Below are 23,656 nucleotides of genomic sequence, written 5' to 3'. Positions count from 1 at the left end.
TGAGTACATTTTCAGCAAATCTTTATTTTTAGGTGAGCTGTTCCTTTAATGTATCATTCACTCCTGTAGCACAAACAGCAAGGAACAAATAACATCCTAAAGTTTATATTTTGTGTTAGGAATTTGTTGAAATCCATATGCAGAAAGCATGAGGAATAGTGATGGCTGTGATGGTTGTCTTAACAAGCAAAACTAATAAAAGAAAGAGTTTATTTACTATCCTAATTGTTGTTTTTACATCCCATCTTCCAACAGCTGTTTCTAGAGGTACAATAAGGTTTTTCTAGATTCGCTACAGCTGCCAACACTTGACACACATTATAACCAGAATGCTTCATTGGTTTGGGAGTTTTGCCAACCTGAGGCCCCCAGCAAACACCATTCAGTGAAACCTGATCTGGGACTTGATTTCAGCCCATTTAAAGAAATACCGAAATGGTTTATTTGACTCATATGCATCTTTTGTCTCAAGTTGCATATGTGTCATTAGGGCCGTAAAGCCTTCTGAGGGTTTATCGTGGTGTCAAACACCGTAAATACTGTTATTTCTGGCTCTCACAGTCACAGAATGAAATGAAGCTGTAAAAATACATGTAATCTTCATTTATATGACTGTGTATATGGTTTACACCAAACATGTGACCTCTACACAGTATTGTGTATAAAGTATGCGATCCATCCTACTGAAATATACACATACGCAATAAAATTTTTAAAAGTTACAAAGTTTAAAAGTTTTGTGCAGTAAAATATTTGGCAACCTAAACATGAACCCAATTAACCACCTGGCACCAATAACAAGTACAAAAAAATACTATAGTATTATCATGTTTTTTGTTCCCCTATGGTACCTATTTACATATATATGAATTAAGTTTGAAACACACACACACACACACACAGACACTCTCATTGGATCAATTTCTGTTCTTATGCAGTTTTGAATGCTGATCCTGACGTTTGGAGCCAGTCACTCGAGTTTGTGGGCTGCTTATGGTGTTAAAATAAGACGATTTTGCTCTATCCCGACTAATGAGCTGAAAACCGCAGTCAGGAGAAATGTGTCAAGTGTGTGTTTGGAGGACATTCATTCATCCATTTCCAGGAAAATCTGAGGCTTAAGAATATGAGACTCAATGTTCGGATGTTGAGCCGTTTAAATGTTCAGACACTAAAATTCAGTTTCTGCTCCACTCATATAATGAATATACAGAACAAAAACACAAACACACAGGTGCCAAGAGTTCCCTTCATATCCACAATATCTTCCCCCTGCATTACAGCTAAAGGAATAAATATGATGCTTGTACTTGTTAAAGCACCTACATTCATTATTTCGTAAAGGCCTGTTTCTCATTTGCTCTGTGAAGTTTGCCCTTTTTTTAAAGTGGGAACACTTTTCTAAGTAGTTTCTAGTTAATAGTTTCCAGTGTAATTAGAATTTGCTCCATGTAAACAGTCCCTTTCTTACTGGTGTGATAATGACATTGAAGTTGAACTTTATGCAGACATGGCCAGCAAGTGATTTTCTCATGCTAATCTTATGTTAACACAAAAAAAAGTAAATCTGTAAGGTTTATGCTTTGCCCCATTTACTTCATTGTAAGAGCCGTACTGTAAATATAATCTTTGCATATTTTTCATCCAAATTATTTTCTCTGATAATTGACATTATGCCAAAATATTATGTTAAACTTGTACTGAAACGTCTCTCTGCTTCAGTCTGAAGAACTGCTCTGGGGAGAAACAGACTGATCAGAAAGCAACAGTGCCACCTAGTGATGATTCATTCTCTCACACAACTACACAAATATGGTAATGAAAGACCACTGAGCTATGAGCTCAATATATCTGTCAACATCAATATATTAACATATTTGTATAAAACGTTGCTTTAAAAACAAAATATTAGGAATGACAAACAATACAGAAGCTCACTTTCTCACTCAAATTACAGTTATAATGTGTTATGTTTTTTCCAACAAGGCACAAGTGTCAGTTCAAATGTTTTAATATACTCAAGTTATATTTGTACTCCTTGGCAAGTGCTCATTGGCGAAGCTGGTTTTGTAGAAATGTTTGAACAGCGTGTTTGAATGGCAATTTAGAAAAGCGTTTAAAGTCTTTGGCGAGAAGAATTGATCCTGAAAAGCTCCTTTAGGTTTGTTATATGGCAGTTCATGATTAAATGTTCCTCAAGTCTCTCAGTGTGTATAAAAAAAATGATTTTTTTTTTCTCTCCAAGACATCCTGATTTTAAAAGTACATCCCCTCCATCTCCACACTGACCTCCAACCTCTAATACAGCAAGAACCATTTCCTCCAGAGGTGAAAGGACAGTTGTGATTGGTCAGTGTTGACTGATTATTGTTGTTAGATATCCAAGTCTGGACAGTCTTCCTCAGTGCTGAGGAAGGGCGGACTTGTGTCTGTGGTGCCGTATGAATGGTGAATGCTGCATTCATCAGATTCAGATGATGCATTTGGGTTCAAAACTTTGGGAAGATACACCTAAAAAGGAGAGAGAGAGAGAGATTTTGGTCATCTCAAAATCTATCAGGACTAAAATAAAATGTGTGTAATATAAAAATGTGAAACTTGCCGATGCAGATGAGCTCTGTGAACCTCTATCTGCATCTTCATCTTCCTCCTTAACCTGAATCATAGACACAATTTATGCATTTAGCAGACGCTTTTATCAAAAGTTACTTAAATAGAGAAACAAAAGCAATATTTCACAGAGCCAACAATATTTAAAATATACAATGCCAGGTTTATAAGAAAACAAGATTAGGGTACAAGCTGAGCAGAGGAAAAATGCAAAGAAAAAAGAAAGAGGATTTGTGTGTGTGTGTGTGTGTGTGTGTGTGAATGCATTAGTTTAAGGTTGTGGGGTGGTTAATCAATAGCCATTAAATTATGGTTAAATTACAATAATGCGTTGTAAATTCTGATAAAACTTTTGACACAGAACAAAGCAGCTTACGTTGTAGTTGTGCGGACTGAGGTATTTGAAGTGTCCGAAGCAGGTGTAACTTAAACAGATAAAGATGGTCACACACAGAACCACTAAAGTAAACATTGACGTAGCCGCCTTGAAGCCTGTGGAGACACAAAATCAACATATATCCACTATATGACTCACATATATGAATACAACTGTCTGAGAAACACTGATTTAATAAGCCAGTTAGTGGACGTTACCTGTTCTGAGCACAGAGAAGAAATAAAGCCACATCAGGCATATGATTGGTGCAGCCAGTGCTTGATTGACAGCTCCCAGGTGAACTTGCCTATCGAGGCGGGCAGGCAGGTAAGCGAAGTACAGGTTGTGTTTGTCCACCAGGTGTTTCAGGAGCAGGTACAGCAAACCTGCACAGATGGCCTGCATGTTAATGTGATGTTACATACACTAATACTGTGTGTAAGGCCTTGAGGAAAGAAATCAGACCGAAGGGAACGATGACAGGACAGGTGATGCTGTACGCCATGATGACCGTGAACACGCACAGCGTCCATCCGTACATCGCTCCGTACTGAAACTCATACGCCTGATTCTATATAGAGAAACAGAGACAAGAGATTAAGTGTATCAGCAACACATTTCAAATCTCACTTATCAACCTGATTTCTATATAGCATGATAAAAATGTCAATGCTTAATTAAAATGAAAGTATAATAATAATAAAAAAAGTTCAAAGATCCTTTAAATTCTTTTTTATGCCATGTTGGTTAAAATGTAGTGAGTTCTGAAGTAAAAATTCCAAATCCTTTTTGAAACATCAAAAGCCACAGACAGACCTGTTTAACATATTTCCTCTCAGCAGCCGAATGTGCGAGTGCCAGACGCACAATGTAGAGCAGCAACCCTGGCAACCGCAGCAGCTCCATGCCAGAGCCCACCAGAGCCGCCGCGATCACGTAATTTACAAAGAACGCCCCCTGATCAGGTAAAAACACACACCTGGGACAGACAAGAGGGAAAGTCATTGATATATTTAGGTGCATGTCACAAAATTAGTCTGATTTGAGCAAATAAATCACAAGGGTTAAATAAATACACAAGATACTCACTCAAACCTCAGCTTCCCCTCAGACTGCTTATCAAACAACCAGCGGAAAAACACATCTAGACTGAGAAGAAAGAGAACACAGCTGTATCTGTATACATGCTCACTTTGGGAACATTTTAGACCCACTGTACACTAATCAAAAATTCATGACTTTATGGTTTTAAATTATCACAGGTGGGTGGGTTACCCAGGACCAAGTTAACAATGTTAACATTACTGTAACCCACAATATGGCAGCACAATTTGAAAAAAAAAATTGATTTTTGTTGTTAAAAATGAACAAACATGCAAATAAATATTTTTTTTAAATTGTGATTGCAATTTAAAATGTGATTTTTTTTTTAAAGCTCCAGGTTTGCGGTGATTGTTTGTAGGGCTTCACATTTTGGCTAAAATTTTGTGATTATATATCTATATAATAATAATAATAATAGTAGTAGTAGTAATAATAATAACATATTAAAACAAAATAATAAATACTACTATTGTAATAGTTTACTGTGAAATAAAAATTGTATATGTTAATTATAATAATAATAACATTAAAACAAAATAAAAATAAACATACTACTAATGTAATATTTGACCGTGAAATAAAAAAATTCATCTAATACTACTACTAATAATAAAAACATTAAAACAAAAATAATACATACTACTATTGTAATATTTTATTGTGAAATAAAAAAAATTGTCTCTATTAATCATTATAATAATAACATTAAAAAAAAAAAAATTAAAAAAAAAATACAACATACAACTACTGACTATTGTAATATTTTACTGTGAAATAAAAAAAAATTGCATTTATTAATAATAACAATAATCATCATTATCATCAGCTCGTACCTGGTGAGGCCCAGTGAGGGCAAAATCAACACCATGAAGATCAGGAAGATGTAGAGCTTGTACATCATGCTCATATTTTCACTGGACCTTTGCACACACAGATAGACAAGCATTATTAAGCGAGCTTGTTTGTGTGCGAGTGTGTGTAGTTGAGTTTGATGGTCTACCTGGTCCAGTGGGCCTCTCCCAGTGTAGAGTAATATACTATGGTGGGCAACAGGGCCGAGAAGGTCCACAGCAGAAGAGTGGGGAAGAACTGGCTGATAACGGCATTCTGTAAACACAACACACTGTCTTCACACCACTGCACTTCATGTGCTGACATCATTACACGTGTTCAGTCACATACGTTCAGATAGTGAATGGGCTTGGTGACATTAAATTTGTCTATTGTGCTGATGATGATGGAGGGCGTTGTGAGGAAGAAGAGGAGGAGAAAGAGTGCTATATTTAGCAGCAAAAAGCGTAGCCACCAACGCCACCCACGTAATGACAAATTCTCCCTGAAAGAGAAGAAGAGAAGGTGAGAGGTTAATATTGTGAACTGTATAAGATGAATTGTTATAATCTTCTCTATAAACTAAAGAAGGTTGTAATATAACAGATTTCATTCCAAAAAGGTATAACGGTACATACCAGTAGATATTATATGGGTGAGGAGCGTAATTCACTTTCCATTTGTTCACCCTCAGTTCTTCGCTCTTAGAGGACGGCTGAGGCTCCCGGCCACACCCACACCTGATTCCTCCGCCCATTTCTTCTCCAGCCACACCCCTTGCCCCGCCTCCACACTCCAGAGCATTGAAATCTTTCAGAATACTGTGAGGAAAGATAAACAACACAGAGTGCAAAGGTCAGGTTCCAGAATTAATAATTCCTTTCATTTTCTCCATATGGAAACCAATTTTTAACAGTAACTTTTAAACCTAAAAATCCAGACTGAGAAACAAGTTTTTCTTTGACTTATCACAATAGATTTCACCTTAGATTGGGGCTGGGCGATATGGCCAAAAAATTATCACGACAATTGTTTTTCATATCAGTCGATATCGATAATTATCACAATAAATGTCTTTTTTTTTTTTTAAGTTTGAAGGCAGAGTTTTGCTCCAATGTCAAAGTCGTGGAAGTTAATTGTGGTTTTAAACTATTCTTTATGGTCAGAACATGACAAACACTTTGTTTGACTTTTCCAGTCATTAAGTATCTAAATTGAAAAAAATAGTTCTTAGCTCTGCATGTTCTAATCAGCAATACTGTTTCAAATCATATAACAGGTTTGTGTTGCCTGATAATATTAATAATAATATATCTTTTTAAATTGTTATTTTTTCATTATCAAAATCAGTAATATCTGTAAAAATTGTAGCAATCTCATTTTTGGTGAAATTTAATTTTTTTTTTAAATTTTAAATTTTTGGACTGTTTGAGGTGGGTTTTTTAACCATTGGTCTTCCATAGTAGCATATATTTATACCATGGTAAAAATGTAATATGGCTTCTAGGTATTTGTATGAAAAACAGTAGTCTAAATACATTTAGTATAAACACATAAACGCTATAGCTTAATCACAAAAGAAATACTGCAATTATATTCCATTACTCCTCCTTCAATAGATTTAATACTTGTCTACATTAATAATATAATAAAATTCGACACGAATACCCACATTTCTGACACAATACCATGGTGCAGTTAGTGGTGCTACAGTAAAGCTATGATAAATGATGGCGATTTGTATATTAAAAAGTCTTCTGACTGTATCGTTGCACTCAGTGTTTCTCCTGTTTGTCAGCACTGTACTTTACAGTCATCTGGCTGTAAACAGTTATTTTTGTTCCTTGCTGAACTTAAGCACTTCACACTGGATCTCACAGCGCTGTTCAGTGTCGCGTAATCGAGATTCATCAGCGAGTGAACTCTAGTGAAGCTTGCACTGCTGTTTCAACTTTGATCCGAGTGGATAAACGGTGGCACGCTTCAAATGACTAGCACTCTTTCATACCGCCTTTGCCTCATAAACATTATATTGAACATTTATCAACCTCTTGTTATCGTTTATTGAGGAAATTTATATCGCGCGATAATTATCATTATCGAATTATTGCCCAGCCCTACCTTAGATTCTAGTAAAAACATGTGGCTTACAAGGCAGCATAATTCTGCATCATTTTTATACATAGGCAGTTGATTCTGAGCATGAATCACTTACTAAGTGGCCATGTACTCATTTTGCAGAGAGACAAATGCCATGCCCAGAGGATGCAGTTCTTCACTCTCTTTCAGTTTATTTTCTTCCTCACGCAGAGCAGCCTCCTGTGAGCTGTAGAACTCTATAGCATCAACCTACAAATAAACACACACTTTATTTAGATGCCCAAAGCTTGAAAAGTCAAATGGTGGAAGTACTTACCTCTTCACAGCCCTTACAGCGGCAGCAGCAGCAACACAGGTGGCTGCATGGGCGCGGGTTGATGACCTCGCGTCGTCCCTGGCGCTGGAGTATCTTATTGTAATGTTGCAAGTTTTTTTCTGCCCGTTTTCTGTTACAAAATATTCCCAAAAAAAACAAAAAACATATGACACAACAAATATATTTTTACATTTTTTAAATTAAAAATGTTACTTGAAATAAATTATTTTATTTCGGCTAGTTGCCAAGGAAAAGGTTCTCATTTTCATGTATTTTAACTTGATGTACTAAAATAACTAAAAACTAAATCTGAAATAAAAAAGTAACACAAACTATATACATAGAAATATGGGGTGGGGGTGGGGGGCAAATAACAATAAAAATGACTAAAACACAAAAGAGAATTACTAAAATTCTAAAAAATTAAAATGAATGGAAAACATAAAAATTAAAACTAATTCGAAGTATTAAAAAAAACTGTTATAGTACAGGTGCTGGTCATATAATTAGAATATCATCAAAAAGTTGATTTATTTCACTAATTCCATTCAAAAAGTGAAACTTGTATATTATATTCATTCATTACACACAGACTGATATATTTCAAATGTTTATTTCTTTTAATTTTGATGATTAGAGCTTACAGCTCATGAAAGTCAAAAATCAGTATCTCAAAATATTAGAATATTACTTAAGACCGATACAAAGAAAGGATTTTTAGAAATCTTGGCCAACTGAAAAGTATGAAAATGAAAAGTATGAGCATGTACAGCACTCAATACTTAGTTGGGGCTCCTTTTGCCTGAATTACTGCAGCAATGCGGCGTGGCATGGAGTCGATCAGTCTGTGGCACTGCTCAGGTGTTATGAGAGCCCAGGTTGCTCCGATAGTGGCCTTCAGCTCTTCTGCATTGTTGGGTCTGATGTCCTCTTGACAATACCCCACAGATTCTCTATGGGGTTCAGGTCAGGCGAGTTTGCTGGCCAATCAAGCACAGTAACACTATGATCATTGAACCAGCTTTTGGTACCTTTGGCAGTGTGGGCAGGTGCCAAGTCCTGCTGGAAAATGAAATCAGCATCTACATAAAGCTTGTCAACAGAAGGAAGCATGAAGTGCTCTAAAATTTCCTGGTAGATGGCTGCGTTGACTGTGGACATCAGAAAACACAGTGGACCAACACCAGCAGATGACATGGCAGCCCAAATCATCACTGACTGTGGAAACTTCACACTGGACTTCAAGCAACATGGATTCTGTGCCTCTCCACTCTTCCTTCAGACTCTGGGACCTTGATTTCCAAATGAAATGTAAAATTTACTTTCATCTGAAAAGAGGACTTTGGACCACTGAGCAACAGTCCAGTTCTTTTTCTCCACAGCCCAGGTAAGATGTTTCTGACGTTGTCTCTGGTTCAGAAGTGGCTTGGTATCCCTTTTCCTGAAGACGTCTGAGCGTGGTGACCTCTTGATGCACTGACTCCAGCTTCAGTTCTCTCCTTGTGAAGCTCTCACAAGTGTTTGAATCGGCTTTGCTTTACTGTATTCTCAAGCTTGCGGTCATCCCTGTTGCTTGTGCACCTTTTCCTACCCAAATTCTTCTTTCCAGTCAACTTTGCATTTAATATGCTTTGATACAGCACTCTGTAAACAGCCACACCTTTCAGTAATGACCTTCTGTGACTTACCCTCTTTGTGGAGGGTGTCAATGTTCGTCTTCTGGATCATTGCCAAGTCAGCAGTCTTCCCCATTATTGTGGTTTCAAAGAACAAGAGATACCCAGAATTTATACTGTAGGGATGGTAATTTATTCAAACTCAAATGTAAATATTCTAATATTTTGAGATACTGATTTTTGACTTTCATGAGCTGTAAGCTCTAATCATCAAAATTAAAAGAAATAAACATTTGAAATATATCAGTCTGTGTGTAATGAATGAATATAATATACAAGTTTCACTTTTTGAATGGAATTAGTGAAATAAATCAACTTTTTGATGATATTCTAATTATATGACCAGCACCTGTATTTCAATAATACCTTATCATTTAGGTCTGTGAGAGTATATCCTATAAAATCTATGGACAGTTTTGAATAATATTGGGTCAAATTGGCTTTCATACCTGTTTCTGTCCAGGTCAATCAGTTTGGTAACATCATAACACAAGTTAACATCAGTCACTTGACAGGTAGGGTACGCCTCCCTGCAAACAAATATACAGTCAAGACACATTAAAACCTTTAAAGTAAAAAGTGTCATTTCTGTATAAGAGGCAGAAAGCAGAAAAGCAAAAATAATGATCATTTTCCTTAACACATCTCCCATCTTCATTTGCTCATGAAAACGTAGTTCTAGAACCGAAACAGATTTCAGTTTCATTTGGGGCCAAAGTTACACCTGATAATTATCCAAATTAAGCACAATGGCTATTATTTAAGTATAATCTGTATCTGTAATATTAATAAATTCCTGTGAATGGCACATAAATAAATGCTACCCAATAAGTCTTTGAGATTTCACTGTCCCACCCACACATAGGCGTAAATCCCGGGGGGGACAGGACCCCCCCTATCTGAGGCTTGTCCCCCCTAAAAATATCATTACAAGCGACTCTGTGTATTGAAAATAATATAATGGACATATACTTAAAATAACTGTGTGAGTAGTAAAACAAAATAAACGCAAAAAAACGTTTTAAGTTGAGAAATGTTTTGATTCCCCCCTCCCTTTCCTCACAGTGGTTTGGTCCACTGCCTGCTTTCCTTCTTTACCGATACACACACACCAGTCCGGTGAGAGAGAGCAAGTTAGTTATGTGTAAGTAACTTAGGCTGTCAAGGCTATTTTATTCTCTTTAAACATCGGGTGAAATGATTCTTTCTCTTTAATACAGATGATGCTGGATCATTAATAAATTAGTCATGAAAAAAAAATTATGACATCCGATGTTTTTTCTATGAGCGATTATAAGGTTAACAAGTTTAATACCGTAGCTTGTCACCCACTACAGCTAACACGGTGATAAGCCTGTGTGTGAACTAATATTAGGCTAATATTGTAGACCTACTTGTTGGGTTTCGTTCAATATGATGTTAAGTGGCAGATCAGTGGGTTTAATGCGGTTGAATTAATGCGAAAGAGACCTAACGTTACTAGGTTTCAGACGAAACCTAAAATACTATGGATGACGCAAAATAATAATTAATATGACCGCGTGGTGAACCATCATATTTAAACACAGTCTCCATGCTATGTACACATGCTGTGTACACATATCTATCCTTACAAGTACAATTTTGGCTGTATTATTTGTGTCCCCTTCAAAAATTGCTCTTGAGAAATTTTACGTTTATTGTCCCCCCCCCTACTGTCAAATGAAATTTACGCCCCTGCACCCACACGCTGTAAGCTGAGATCATGCCCTGCATACTGAATGGAGCAAATACCATTGAGATGGGAAGGAAAAGATGTCTGGATGAATGGCTAAAAATAAAGTGAACAGAATGAAGTCTTGGAAAATCATTCCCACTTACATGAAGTGAGTTTTTATACTCTCGTTACTGGCTGCGGTGGGTACAGACCTCACAAACAGGGTGTTTCTGGCCTATGGAAAAATAAACCAGGGTCAGACCATGTATGTGTGTGGGAGAGAGAGAGAAACGGCAGGACGGCTTACTATCTCTCTCTTGGTTCCCTTCATTTTAGAGGTGTGTCGTCTCAGCAGGGCCACCGTGATGATGAGATACAGAACTGCAAATACTGTATGCAGCCAAAGCAGCGTATCACTGCAAAGACATCACATAAAATACAGTTCAAATAGACACACACTGACACATTCAGACATTTGTGCATAAATACATACTGTACGTACCCCTGCTTAAGATTCCCTATGGTGGTTCTCCCGAAACTGTAGGGATCATTGCCTGGAACACAGAAATGACTCAGATTTTTTCCCATCAGCAGAGACTGAAGTCTAAGAAAAGAAACTTGAAAAATATTTCATATGGTGACATCATGTGAGATTATAAACCACTACCGCCCTTCCATAAACTAGTCATCATAGGCCTAAACACAATGCCTCTTACAAGCAAAATTTTGCTATATAAAAAGATTATTTTGTCCTAAATAAATATTAATATTATATTAATAATATAATATTATATTATAACTACATTATACTAATTACCTTATCTTAAGTAAGGAAAGATCAAAATGTCTAAAACTCTCTCCTGATTACATTTCATATTTCAAACCATCAAGAAAATCTGACAATAAGAGTATCACCAATCAAATCATGCTTAAAAATTTTTTTTTCAAGTTTGTTAATGAATGTCTTCAAAGTCATATCAACAAAAATATTATACATTAATTATATTATACTACATCAGAAATTAATAAGTATATATTCAATAAATATTCCAAAAATATTTTGTAGTATATATATATATATATATATATATATATATATATATATATATATATATATATATATATATATATATATATATATATATATATATATATACACAATTCCTTCAAAAGTTTGAGATCAAAGATTTTTCATGTTTTTAAAGACGTCTCTTACGCTCATCGAGGCCGTATATTATTACAATTTAAAATAACGCTTTTCTATTTTAATAAACTATAAAATATAATTTATTCCTGTGATGCAAAGCTGAATTTTCATCAGCCATCACTACAGTCTTCAGTGTCACATGATCCTTCAGAAATCATTCTGGAGGAATGATTTTCATTTTCAAAAAGGCTCTTCACACTTTTATTCTTATGGCAGCCACATTTCTTTCATTTTTCTATGTCAGTGTCTCTGGTATTAGTCAAGTCTCTGCTTTAGAGAAACAGTAAACAGTGAGGCAGCTCACTAGTTTATAACCGAGCTTCTGTATGAAGGATTCTTGAGGCTGCATTGAATTTTCCAGTGTATATGTGTGTGTGTGTGTGTGTGTGTGTGTTAGATACCCAGCAGGTCGCCGGATAGATTGACCGGTAGGATGATGGTGACAGACAGCACACAGATGATCAAGAGCAGGATGACCAGGTGCTTCTGAAACGACAGATAATGTACTGCATCCACCCCACATTTCTCCTGGACTGAAGTCTCACTGCACACACACACACACACACACACAAAAACCACACACACATCAGTTTCACATCTTAATTTATATTAGGACTTTCCCATGCAAACTTCCCTATTTGAGCTTAGAAAAAAGTAACAATATCAACAAGTAAAATCTGTCCAGTTGTAAACATGTAAAATGAATATGTAGCACCAAAACAGCACTTACTCCATATTGACGATAAAGTTGATCCAGGAGCAGCAACCCTACAGGAAATGAGGAAGATGTTGATGATGTCATGAATGATGCCATACTGAGGATGACGATGAGGTCAAAACTCACCTTCTCGTATTCGGGCTCCTCGACGGACATGGATGACGTCATTCTACTGTAACGTCGTTTAGTAGCATGTCTGAACCTGCAGCAACAAAAGACAGCGCTCTTCATCTCACCGTTTTCATCTTCTGTATTTAAAATGTTTTTTTCTCAATTCAAAATATCATACAAATACAAAAAAATTATATTATAAAAATTATTAAAAACTATAATAACTATAATAATATAATACAATATCATAATAAAAAACTATATATAAAAATAAATATAACATATACATTTTATATTTTTAAATAATAATTTGGCTAGTTTAACGCTGCAATTTTAATGTAATTTTTTGACTCTCCAAAAGACAATTTACAATAAATTATAACACTGTGTGTTTCCATAGTGACTACTACGGTTTTCATCTCACATACCCTTCAGTCTCTGCAACAAGAGCGAGTCTCCCATGATCCCACAGTCTCCTTCTGATCAGAGTGAAGACTATCAGCAGCACCTGCGGGAAGATACACAGCACCATATAATTACATCTGTACCAACCAATCAGATGACACAACTCGAGCAGTTCAAGCCAATCGGATCCCAGCTAACTGCTGAACTTACCACGAAGAGTGAGAAGTCGATCAGCAAAACAGTGGGCACTCCTCCGAAGTTCACCCCCTTCAGCACGGTGCTCTGTGTGGCACTGAAACAGCTGCTGTTGTCCACATGGGCTGTCCTGTTATTCACCGACACGGAGAGGCGCTCCCACCACGTGGAGGCCATCTGGAGGACAAACAGGTATAAATTGCACAATTTTACTTTTGCTGCTCCTGAAAAGATCTGTTTCGGTGACATATGCCATGAGCATCCCAGATGAATATTGTTTGTTTGTTCATCTCTATTTATCCATGGAAATCAATTAAGAATTATTTTCTTATTTACAATGATGGTCTTGCAGTAGAAGAACATGATCCTGCACATGCATACACACACACACACATTACATTCACATAACATAACATTAAATAAAATAATAAAAATAAATAAAATAATATAAAATTTATTGAGTAAATACAGCTATTTAAACAATTACAGGAGTTGTTCAAAGCACTCATTAGCAGTGTAAAAAGATTAAGGATGACAAAAGATAAAAGTAAAAGATGAAATAGAAATATATGTATCAATTTTCAGCAATTTCTGTAAACTATTCCAGTTGGTAGGATACTTTTTTCTTCTAGAAACATTTAGAAGAATATTTTATAGGCCTAGTGTGATACGTTACAGGTTGGTATTGAAAACATTTTAAAGATTAGCTGGTGTTAGCCATATTTGATTCAAAGCATGAATCTTCAACGTTGTGAATGGCATATCGGTGCAAGGACATGAAATGTCACATGCACTTCAGTTCAAACTCTCGAGGGAGTCCTTTATAACTTTATTACAAACAAAACACAATTACACAATAGTATAGATCACATGAATATATTGCATCAGCACAAAAAAGTTTTGGGGATTTATGAACATGACAGTCCCTTAAAATGCTTTATTACTTAATATGAATTGCTTCCATGCTACCATTAAACGCTATTAAGAATGTGTAAGGATCAAAATATAGCCACTGGGGGGGGGTGACTCATGACATTTTTCTTACTTTGTCTTTTGAAGCATTACAAAATATCAACAACAACAACAACAGAAATCTTTACTTGAGAAGAAAAAACAATATCCAAATTAAGTTAGTTTATGCTAAAAAAAAGAAAGAAACATATCTATCAGTGGGGTAAAGAAAAATAATCCTGCATTCCCTTTGAATGTTTTTTTTTTTCTTACCCCAATGACGTATTTTCACTGAAAAACATTCAAAACACTCATCAGTGGTTTGCAATGTGTCTGAACAGACTGTGAAATCACACATATGTGAGTGCAAAACATATTTCAGCACAGCTTTTCCTTAGAAACATCTCAGTAGTTTCACCCATTGTAAGGATGGTCCCATGATGCAGGATAAAACACTTTCTCTTTCTACTTCAGTTTCATGATCTTTTCATAATGCATGCATTAGATGACCAACTCACAGCTCCCTGTCCTGTTATGCCACAGCATAAGTGAAAACAACAACTTCTTTATTACGTGGAAACTTACTGTTGCCAAACTGACAGCTGACCAGAACTGCCACATCCGTCGATGGTTGAGAATAAAGCCAAAAACAGGTAGCTAAGCAGTTAACTAGCAACTAAACTAAATGTCGTTACACCCATGACAGTATGTAAACACAGCTTATCATGAACACGCCACTAAATAAACACTAAACTGACACATACATCGCCACGCTGCCAGTGACGTCATGACGCTTCTGCATATAACGGCCAGTTCAACTTTCGTTATGAACCGAGAGATGTAGTGGCGCTTTCTCGAGATTTACAAATAAAACACGTTAGGAAACAAAATCATACCTCGGTGGAATTTTTCCGCTTCTGGGTTGTGCAGAACCGGTCGAGCTGTCAGCTGAGTACACTAAACTAAACTTTACACTGACTCACATCCGCACATGCGCAGATGCACCGAACTCCGCCCAACGTACCAATACACGCAGCCTGCGTCCCAATGTGCATACTATGCATCCCATTCTATGTGATAGTACTAATTTACAATACTATTTAGGGCAGATAGGGTGGATAGTATGCACATTGGGACGAAGGGACACTTTTTAAAAATTAATTATCATTGTATAGAAGAGAATTCACAAACAAGCAGGATAAATGAATATATTATTCCATAGCACGGGAATAAAATATGAATAAAATAACAGATCATTAAAAAGGCCCGAGATGACTTGGGGAATACAGGATAATAATGATTTTAAATAAAGAAAATTAAGAATAAATAAACCAAATCGAACATAAATAATGTAGCTATAAACAAAAAGCATTTTATCCAAGCATAATGATAGGCTTTATACTGGCCATTGCATTTTCATATGTTGTTCATTTAGTCAAGTTAATTTTTCAAACAACCATGGCGTTGAGACAAAACAGAATAGAGTGGAATTACCAAAACGTTAAAAAAATAAAAAAAATAAAAAAATTAATATAGGCCTATAGGCTAGGCCTAGGCCCATAGCTTCTAAGATAAATAGGCTATAATCATTTTTCGAAGTAAACAAAATAACAATTAGGCCTATAGGAGTCTGTCTTCCAACCTCAAAATTTCACATTTATGTCTTGCTATCTTTGTAATTAGCCTATTTAATAGTTTACTAGCAATTTCTGAATGTATCTTTTCTGAAAATTGTTTGTAGGCCTACCTCAAATTATTTACTCTGTAAAAAGTGATTTTTTTTTAGGCTGAGTATTTTTTATGTATTTGTATGTTTTATGTTTGTATTGATATGTATCAATGTACTTATTTCTTTGTATACAGGGTAATCATTTACGAAGATTCTGAGTTATAAAAAAAAAACTGCCCTGTAAATTTTAATTTAGCCTATTTATCTATTTAGTTGTAAAAAGATTATTAGAATATATTACAGGAAAGCACTAGACCTATTTCAGTCCATTCTAAAATTTCACATTTAATTCAATGTAGGCTAATTAGTATTTATTACATTTATAGCATATACAAAAGAAATTATTTTCAGTGTATAAAGGTGGAAATAAACAATGAATTGGTGCGAAACAACATGCAATACGCTATGTGCAATGCAAGGTAAATGTCTTATTTATCCAACCATGTTATTAGATTGCTTTCATGTGTCGAAAATAGGCAGAAATGTCCAAACAGCGTCTGATTTAATTGGTGCATCCTCACATTTGGCTTAAATAGATTACCCCGGCCCAGGAGGGGGAGGAGAGCGAGATGAAGAGAGTCTCTGAGTCTTTACAGTGAATCCCATGTGATTGACAGGGCGGCTATATCCGTGCAATATCATCCCGCTCACGTTCTCATTGGCCTCTCCGTGGCCCTCCGCGGCTCCATCTGACGCGCGAATTAACCCCCGCCGCGGCTGGAGAAGGGCGACAGGTTCCCTAATCAGCGGCTGATTGCGGCGCGGCGCTCGGGGAGAGAGCTGCGGTGATTGGGGGTATGGAGGCTTTGATTGTTTTCAGTCAGCCTGACAGCTGAGGAATACTGCCTCTAATCAGCGTAGTCAAGATACTGGCATGAGTGGCAAATGAACAGTCAAGACACAAGCAGGCGAGCGCACACAGACTCGTTTAGATGTTGCGCTTGGTTAGGCTACTGTAAACACGCGAAACAGAGCGTGGAGCATTCATCTGACTTCTGTCTGTGCTGTGTGTGTTGCAATTACAACTCAGACTGGAGATTATTCTACAGAAAATGGTCGAATTGTAATAGAGGTAACCATTGGCCAGATTTGATTTGCACCGTGTTCACAACTGTTCGCACATCTTCCATGAATGTTTCTGCATTAACTTGTTTTTTTTTTTTTACCTGTGTGTGTGTTTGTACGATTGCTTAAACAGAAAGTGTGATTTTCGCCTGATATACTGAACAAAATTCCAAACAAAATAAATGGCAAGAATAAATAAATATTTTTTAGTTACATGAAACTGAAACACAATGCAACACAGTGCAAAATTCAAAATCCAGGTAAAACACCTGTTAAAAAAACACCTTCATATTCCTTCAAAATTCATTCATATTATAATACAGTACACTGTTCCTTATTTGTAGTTAGTTAATGACATGAATGCAAAAACTGAAATGTTCAATCAGGAAGATCAAATTTCCCTTATTGAGCACATCAGTTACTGATGCCAAGATCAAAATCAAAAATCACTCCATCCAGGAAAACCAAGTTTGATACATCAAAGCAGAGAATAAAGTTTGTTTTTTCTCTCCATATCAACTTACTGTTGTAAGTATTTCCGGCATGTCAGACACCAAAAACCCACAGGAGGAAGATAAACAAAACATCAACAGTCATGGATTATATAAGCTTGTCATCGCTTGTTATGTAGCAGGAGGAGTTCCAGAGAATCATCTTAAGTTTCTGAGTCAGTGCATGGGGTTTCTTCCTGGATAATCAAAAAGAACACAGCCCGTATATTTGTGAAATCATTTTTAGATGCGTCAAATTCTTTTTTGAAATCATAGATGAAAGATAAACAAAATATAAAGATTTGGATGCAAGTATGCCGGGAAAATAGAAAACGCACTGGCGTTTATATGCCCCATGTATCCACAATTTAGAAAGCAAAAAATAAAATGCAGTAACGTTTTGTGACTAAATCAAAGTGTCTTTGCTTGAATTGTTGGTGGTGTTTACAAAATGTTAAAGGAGGTTGTCTTGCACCTGCAGTAAAATCATTGTGCCCCGAAATATGCACAAAAAGACAAACATTCTAAATTGAACTGAATTTTATATATTTACTGTTTGGTTAAATGTCAACTATCGAGTCTTCAGTGTATTACTGTAGTACAAAGCACAAAGTTTTTAAGTGTTTTAGACAGGTGAAATGAGGAAAGAGTGCCTGTTGGGTAGGGATTCGAGTGAGACTGCAGAGTCAATGGTAAATACGCTGTCTGGCTGGTCGAGTCCAGCTCTTCGCCGATCCACTCATGAACTTCTATGGAAGCGTCTGGTGAACTCCCGAACGCCTCTTTTGAAAGCCTCTCTGATGTTGTGCTCACTTTTAAATAGGATTATGTAACATTTAGACATGAAATGGCAGATGAGAATCCCGTATGCGGATTGTACATATGGCAGATTTGTACATAGATGGGTCTGAACACCACCCAAATGATATTATAGATCAGCATGCTGATGCTGATGCACTATTCTTAATTATAGCACTTGGGAAGTTTACATCCCAGGAAGGTGAATCCAAAGCACACCAGAGCCAGAAGGCTGATGAAGGCCAGCATGAGTCCTGATCGCTGAGCTCTCAAAAACCTTGGGTGGTTCCAAACACAACCACAGACCGCAGATGACGCCCTGGATAATCACACAAACGCCAATGATCCAGTAGGGCAGGAAGAGTTTCCTCATGACCCGTTTGACAGTGGAGTCATTCTGGAAGGCCAGCAGAACCTTAAAGTACCTGACAAGGATGAAGGAGATGCACAGGGTGAAGCTCAGGCCAAAAAGCACCTGTCCGGTTTGACACTGTGTGCATGTGGGTTTCCCACCGAACAAGAACAATGTCCCAAGCAGGGACGGCAACATCAGGATGGAGAGCGAGGACCACCGGGGTGTCCCGTCTGACCAAGAACACGAACATCACAATCAGAGTTAAAAGGAGGCCAAGACCAGCAATCAGCAGAATATTGATACAGTATTTATCTTTCCAGGACAGGAAAAGTGACTTTTGGGGAGAGCAGACGGTGGAGTTCTAGTTAGACTAGAAATTCTTTGGACATTCTTGACATTCATCTGTATCTGTAGAGGAATGAAAAGTTACATCTGTTAAATATCCTTTCAGTATACTGCTGATGAATCTTAACGACCGAGTTAATAAAATGATCCGAGTCCACTAAAAAAGGAAACTTCTGTCATCATTTACTCACCCTCGTGTCATTAAAAACCAAACACTTTCAGTTCCCATTGACTCTTACCACGCAATGTAAATCAATGGGAACCGAAAGTGTTTGGTTACCACACTCATCAAAATATCTTCTTTCGTGTTCCACAAAATAAACAGGTTTGGAATGATAGGAGGATCAGTAAATGCTAACAGAATTTTTGGGTAAAGTATTCCTATATAGAAATAATAAGCAGCAATTGCCTGGTTTATATTGTGTGTTTTTGTATGATTATGTAGAAGGATGTGTATTGAAATGACTGAACTTCATGTTCTTGGCAAGTCTGAAACTGGTGTAAGTGGCTTAATTTCATAAACCTTGAATAAATACACACCTGTTTTGGTTTGAAAAAGTGCTTTCTGGACACTTCACACACACATAGCAACACGTGTGGGGAGGGTGTTCAGAAAAGACCCATCTAAAACCAGGGAGACAAAATCACACGACTCTGCAAAAAATAAAAATAAAAATTTAAAATTGAATTTTTTTTTTTTTTTTTTTTAGATAAAATACAATATAAATGTAAATATATATTTTATTTATATAATATTTCAGATTAAACGACATATTTGCAAAATGTATGGTGCTAAAGGGATAATTCACCCAAAAATAAAAATTGTAATTTACTCACCCTCATATCATTCCAAACCTGTATGACTTCCTTTCTTCCGGTTTTTTGTTTGTTTGTTTTTTTGTATTTAATTCAATGTAACGAAAGTCAATTAGAAACTTGATACTGTTTTGGACTTTTCATTATATGGACAAAAACATTCCTCAAAATCTCTCTTTTTGTGTTCCGCAGAAGAAAGGACGTTATTCAGGTTTGGAACAGCATGAAAGTGAGTAAATAATGACAGAAAGTTTGTTTTGGGTGAACTACCCCTTTAATAAACCAGATTTCACACTTTCTTTCCTCACAGCACTTCATTCTTTAGTATGTGGCGTCAGACACTCACAGTGATATTTTCCACTAGATTTCTGTATTTGTCATTCAGGAAAAACAAGCCGTTATTCTTGATCATGCAGCGTGCCACAGTCGTCAGTGTCACATTCTTGATACTTTCTGCGTTATTTCCATGAGCCGCTTCCCAAATGTTGATATCCAAATCTCCAGACTTGCTAAATAAATATATCTCATTATCCATACTTAAACATGGTTCTTGCCAAGGCATCATTTAGCTGGAAAAAATAACAATATACTTCAGCTGTTGAATATTTATTATTCGGTTTAACATAGAATAACAGCAAATGACTTGTTTACCCCAGAGCGTTGAATATCAAAGCCTCCACGGCAGGTTTTTCGAGAACAGATGTCTTTAACAGCGTTAAGCGATGGACCTCACAGCCAGCCCTATGCTAAACACTGAACCATGGTATATAGCTTTCTTCAGGGTTTCTCTTATTTCTTTGGTGGTTCTGCTTTTGCTTAACTCTCCTCTGAAGAAGAGCTGCAGCATGGTGTTGTTTGGATGTGAATCAGGGTTTAGATCTACTAGATTATCTAAATAATAGAGTTTTCCCCTGAAACAAGGGTTATTCCAAGAATTATTCCACTTCATTCAGGGGCCGGTTGTTTAGCACTTCAACTGATCCAGAAATAGTGAGTTTCTCGAACAAACAAGACATGTGGTGAGGTTTGGAAAATGACACAATGTCTTGAACTTTTGAGGTGCTCTCGATATGTTTGATAGCTTCATTGAGTTTGCAATCTAAGCTTTCATTGTTGAGAAAGTCAGGAAGCACAATGCGGTATGACACAAATATTTGTTTAATGAATGATGCATTTATATAGCGCTTTATTGTGTATTGCTATACACCCAAAGCGCTTTACAATCATGTGGGGGGGGTCTCTCCTCAACCACCACCAGTGTGCAGCATCCACTTGGATGATGCGACGGCAGCCACAGGACAACGGCGCCAGTGCGCTCACCGCACACCAGCTACAGGTGGAGAGGAGAGAGAGATAGAGCCAATCAAGTGGATGGGGATCATTAGGGTTTAGAACTGGCATGCGCCTCAAGTCGGTCTGCGGCGTAGCACCCGTAATCTCCGTCTGTGGTTATTATGCCAATCCAGGTCCAGTTGTGGTACCTCAAAATTTTGGTGATTGCTTGAGCCTGGTGGTCATCTTCTGGCACAATCCTCTTGAATGTCGGAAAACGGGTTTAATCACTCATAACAACCCAGTGGTTAAACCATAACTGATCTGCAACAAGACGAAGAAGAACATTATTGAAAAACGTAAGGACCTTTTGACATTGGTTACTCAACCACACCCATTGCTTTTTAAGGGCGAGTAAGGGCATCTTTTGTATCACTGGAATAAATTACATTTAAAAAAAAAAAAAAAAAAATATATATATATATATAAATATAAATAGAACATTTTTAATTGATATTAAAGTTATTTTCAATTGTAATTCTACTTCATAAGTTTGAATTTCTCACTCTTTGGCATTATTAATGCAAGCTGTATGATGTTTTGTGATGCATGGACTCACTTTTCGCACGCGTGTCGAATAGGACTGCTTGTCGTGTTGATGATCTTGAAGCTTTGGTGAACTGGAAAGAGTCCTCTAAACATAATGTCCCCTAACTGTTTGGCTTCCAGTGAGCCTAAAACGGGGCCACAGTCACGACCCTCCAAACTTCCCAAGACAACAAAAACCCCGAACCAAATCTTACTGTTATGCATCTGCATTTTGTGAGTGTGTTCTCTATTTTTTGGTTCACCTTCTCTACCTCTTCACCCAGAGTCCTCGGCTCTCTCTCTCCGTCCTCACCGGTCCTCTCTGCTGACTGGGCTGAGCTTGAAGATGTTGCTCAAATAATCTGTTTATGCTTCTTCTTCTGGTGCTCTAAAATCAGATGTCTTGTCTCCTTCCTGTTCACAACTCTAGACTTTAAAAGAGGACCGATCAAGAGGAAACATACCTGATATGAGGGAACACCACATTAAGGAAGGTTTGCATAAGAGAACACCAACAATGCACAAGTGAATCCAAGTATGCAAAAACCTCTCAGAAGGAAAAGATTGCATAACTCATTTTTGCAAAATCTAATAATTGTGCATAGGCTATGCATGCAATAATCTACTCTGTAAGTTGTTTGGTGCCTCCCTGTACAGCTCTACTGTTTACTGGTTATGCTGTATTAACTTTTTTTTAACTAAACTGATTTTATGTTTAAAAAAAAAAAAAAACTCATGCACACAATGACTCCATGACCTCAAACAGTAATCGCATCAGTTGTCCGTCAGCGTTGAGCTGCTGAGTCACTCCAACCAAAGACACAATGTCACAAAACATACAGACACACAACAAACCCAGTCAAAACAAACACGGCTTGTGTTTAAAACCTGCTATTTTCATTTCATTTAAGCAATCTATTTAGTTTTATTCCGAGTGCATATTTAATGTTAGAACAAGTCAGGATTGCTAAATGGAAGGAAGAAGGTCAGTTCTGAGAGTTCTCTCTTACCTATTTAACAAAGGAAATATTTTACACAACTCTAAAGAGGCACATCAGTGTTAAAATAAATAAATAAAAGTTGATAAAAGTTCAATAAAAGTTGAATAATCGTTGTCATCATTATGCGCTGCTATGATCTGAGTGCACTGCATTTAGGAGAAACACAAGTGATTTAATTAATGTTATGTAGGCCTATAACCGCTAGGAAAGCCAAGGTCAATGAATATACCTTAAAAATTGTTTGTATAAAAGCATCAGCCAGTTGCATAAATAGTAAATGTATTTATTGCATAATGCTAATTTATTAAGGTAAATTGGGACACTCTGGAATAGGGGAAAGTATACGAAGCAATTATAAATATTTCTTTCGGAGCATTAAAATGTAGCCTAATGGAAATGACATTAAAACAAATAAACATAATAAATACACGTATAAATAAACAAATAATAGATGCTCCCTAATCGACTTCCTAATTTTAGAACTTTTGGAAAACTTTACAAGGAGAACAATGGTTTAAAGTAATTAGGAAAAATCGCAACGAATTGATTTCTATGATTTGGGGGTCATTTGTTTGTTGTAGTGGAAATGACGCTGAGGAACAGTTGTGATTGGTGTCGACGCTATTACTATTACTCACCACTAGAGGGCGCCGCCGCATTTGTATTTTTCAGCCTCCGTCATATAAAAGTATGAGAAGCGCTCGTTGTTTATAATATCTCGATAGATAATATTGCTGGAAGTCTTCTCATGTCATGTATGTTTGGTATTTTTGCTATTTAATCATTCTTATTATATTTACCCTGTTGAAAAAAACCAGCATATGCTGGTTAGGTGTGTTTTGAAGCACGGCTGCTGGTTTGAGTTGGTTTAAGCTGGTCATAAACTGGTTTAAGCTGGCC

The 23,656-nt window shown here is 36.6% G+C and overlaps 1 protein-coding gene across 6 annotated transcripts in view; it reads right to left on the bottom strand.

Annotated features, from left to right (window-relative positions):
* Window positions 1-232: 232 nt before the first annotated feature.
* Window positions 233-23,656, bottom strand: part of tmem63a (transmembrane protein 63A) — a 50,992-nt gene continuing 27,568 nt past the window's right edge. The window contains exons 4-30 of one of the 6 annotated variants that reach the window (XM_058773233.1): window positions 21,787-22,186; window positions 20,547-21,491; window positions 20,242-20,464; window positions 19,620-19,733; window positions 16,547-19,142; window positions 13,361-13,522; window positions 13,174-13,253; window positions 12,761-12,836; window positions 12,647-12,684; window positions 12,318-12,460; window positions 11,212-11,263; window positions 11,017-11,125; window positions 10,874-10,944; window positions 9,463-9,543; window positions 7,338-7,467; window positions 7,137-7,270; window positions 5,560-5,742; window positions 5,273-5,426; window positions 5,091-5,197; window positions 4,924-5,010; window positions 4,076-4,135; window positions 3,803-3,965; window positions 3,452-3,557; window positions 3,205-3,372; window positions 2,987-3,102; window positions 2,603-2,656; window positions 233-2,511 (exon numbers count right to left, since the gene is read on the bottom strand). In XM_058773233.1, coding sequence (XP_058629216.1) covers window positions 2,374-2,511; window positions 2,603-2,656; window positions 2,987-3,102; window positions 3,205-3,372; window positions 3,452-3,557; window positions 3,803-3,965; window positions 4,076-4,135; window positions 4,924-5,010; window positions 5,091-5,197; window positions 5,273-5,426; window positions 5,560-5,742; window positions 7,137-7,270; window positions 7,338-7,467; window positions 9,463-9,543; window positions 10,874-10,944; window positions 11,017-11,125; window positions 11,212-11,263; window positions 12,318-12,460; window positions 12,647-12,684; window positions 12,761-12,836; window positions 13,174-13,253; window positions 13,361-13,522 — 2,412 coding nt within the window. In that variant the 5' untranslated portion in view covers window positions 16,547-19,142; window positions 19,620-19,733; window positions 20,242-20,464; window positions 20,547-21,491; window positions 21,787-22,186 and the 3' untranslated portion in view covers window positions 233-2,373. Of the gene's footprint in view, window positions 2,512-2,602; window positions 2,657-2,986; window positions 3,103-3,204; window positions 3,373-3,451; window positions 3,558-3,802; window positions 3,966-4,075; window positions 4,136-4,923; window positions 5,011-5,090; window positions 5,198-5,272; window positions 5,427-5,559; window positions 5,743-7,136; window positions 7,271-7,337; window positions 7,468-9,462; window positions 9,544-10,873; window positions 10,945-11,016; window positions 11,126-11,211; window positions 11,264-12,317; window positions 12,461-12,646; window positions 12,685-12,760; window positions 12,837-13,173; window positions 13,254-13,360; window positions 13,523-14,881; window positions 15,148-15,192; window positions 15,378-16,546; window positions 19,143-19,619; window positions 19,734-20,241; window positions 21,492-21,786; window positions 22,187-23,656 lie in introns of those variants that run through there. The other 5 variants (XM_058773232.1, XM_058773234.1, XM_058773231.1 and 2 more) reach the window with 5 other exon arrangements.

Source organism: Onychostoma macrolepis, chromosome 04, assembly GCF_012432095.1.
Source record: "Onychostoma macrolepis isolate SWU-2019 chromosome 04, ASM1243209v1, whole genome shotgun sequence".
NCBI lineage: Eukaryota > Metazoa > Chordata > Actinopteri > Cypriniformes > Cyprinidae > Onychostoma > Onychostoma macrolepis.
Note: the sequence above shows the minus strand (reverse complement) of the source record. Positions and strands in the feature narration are given on the sequence as shown.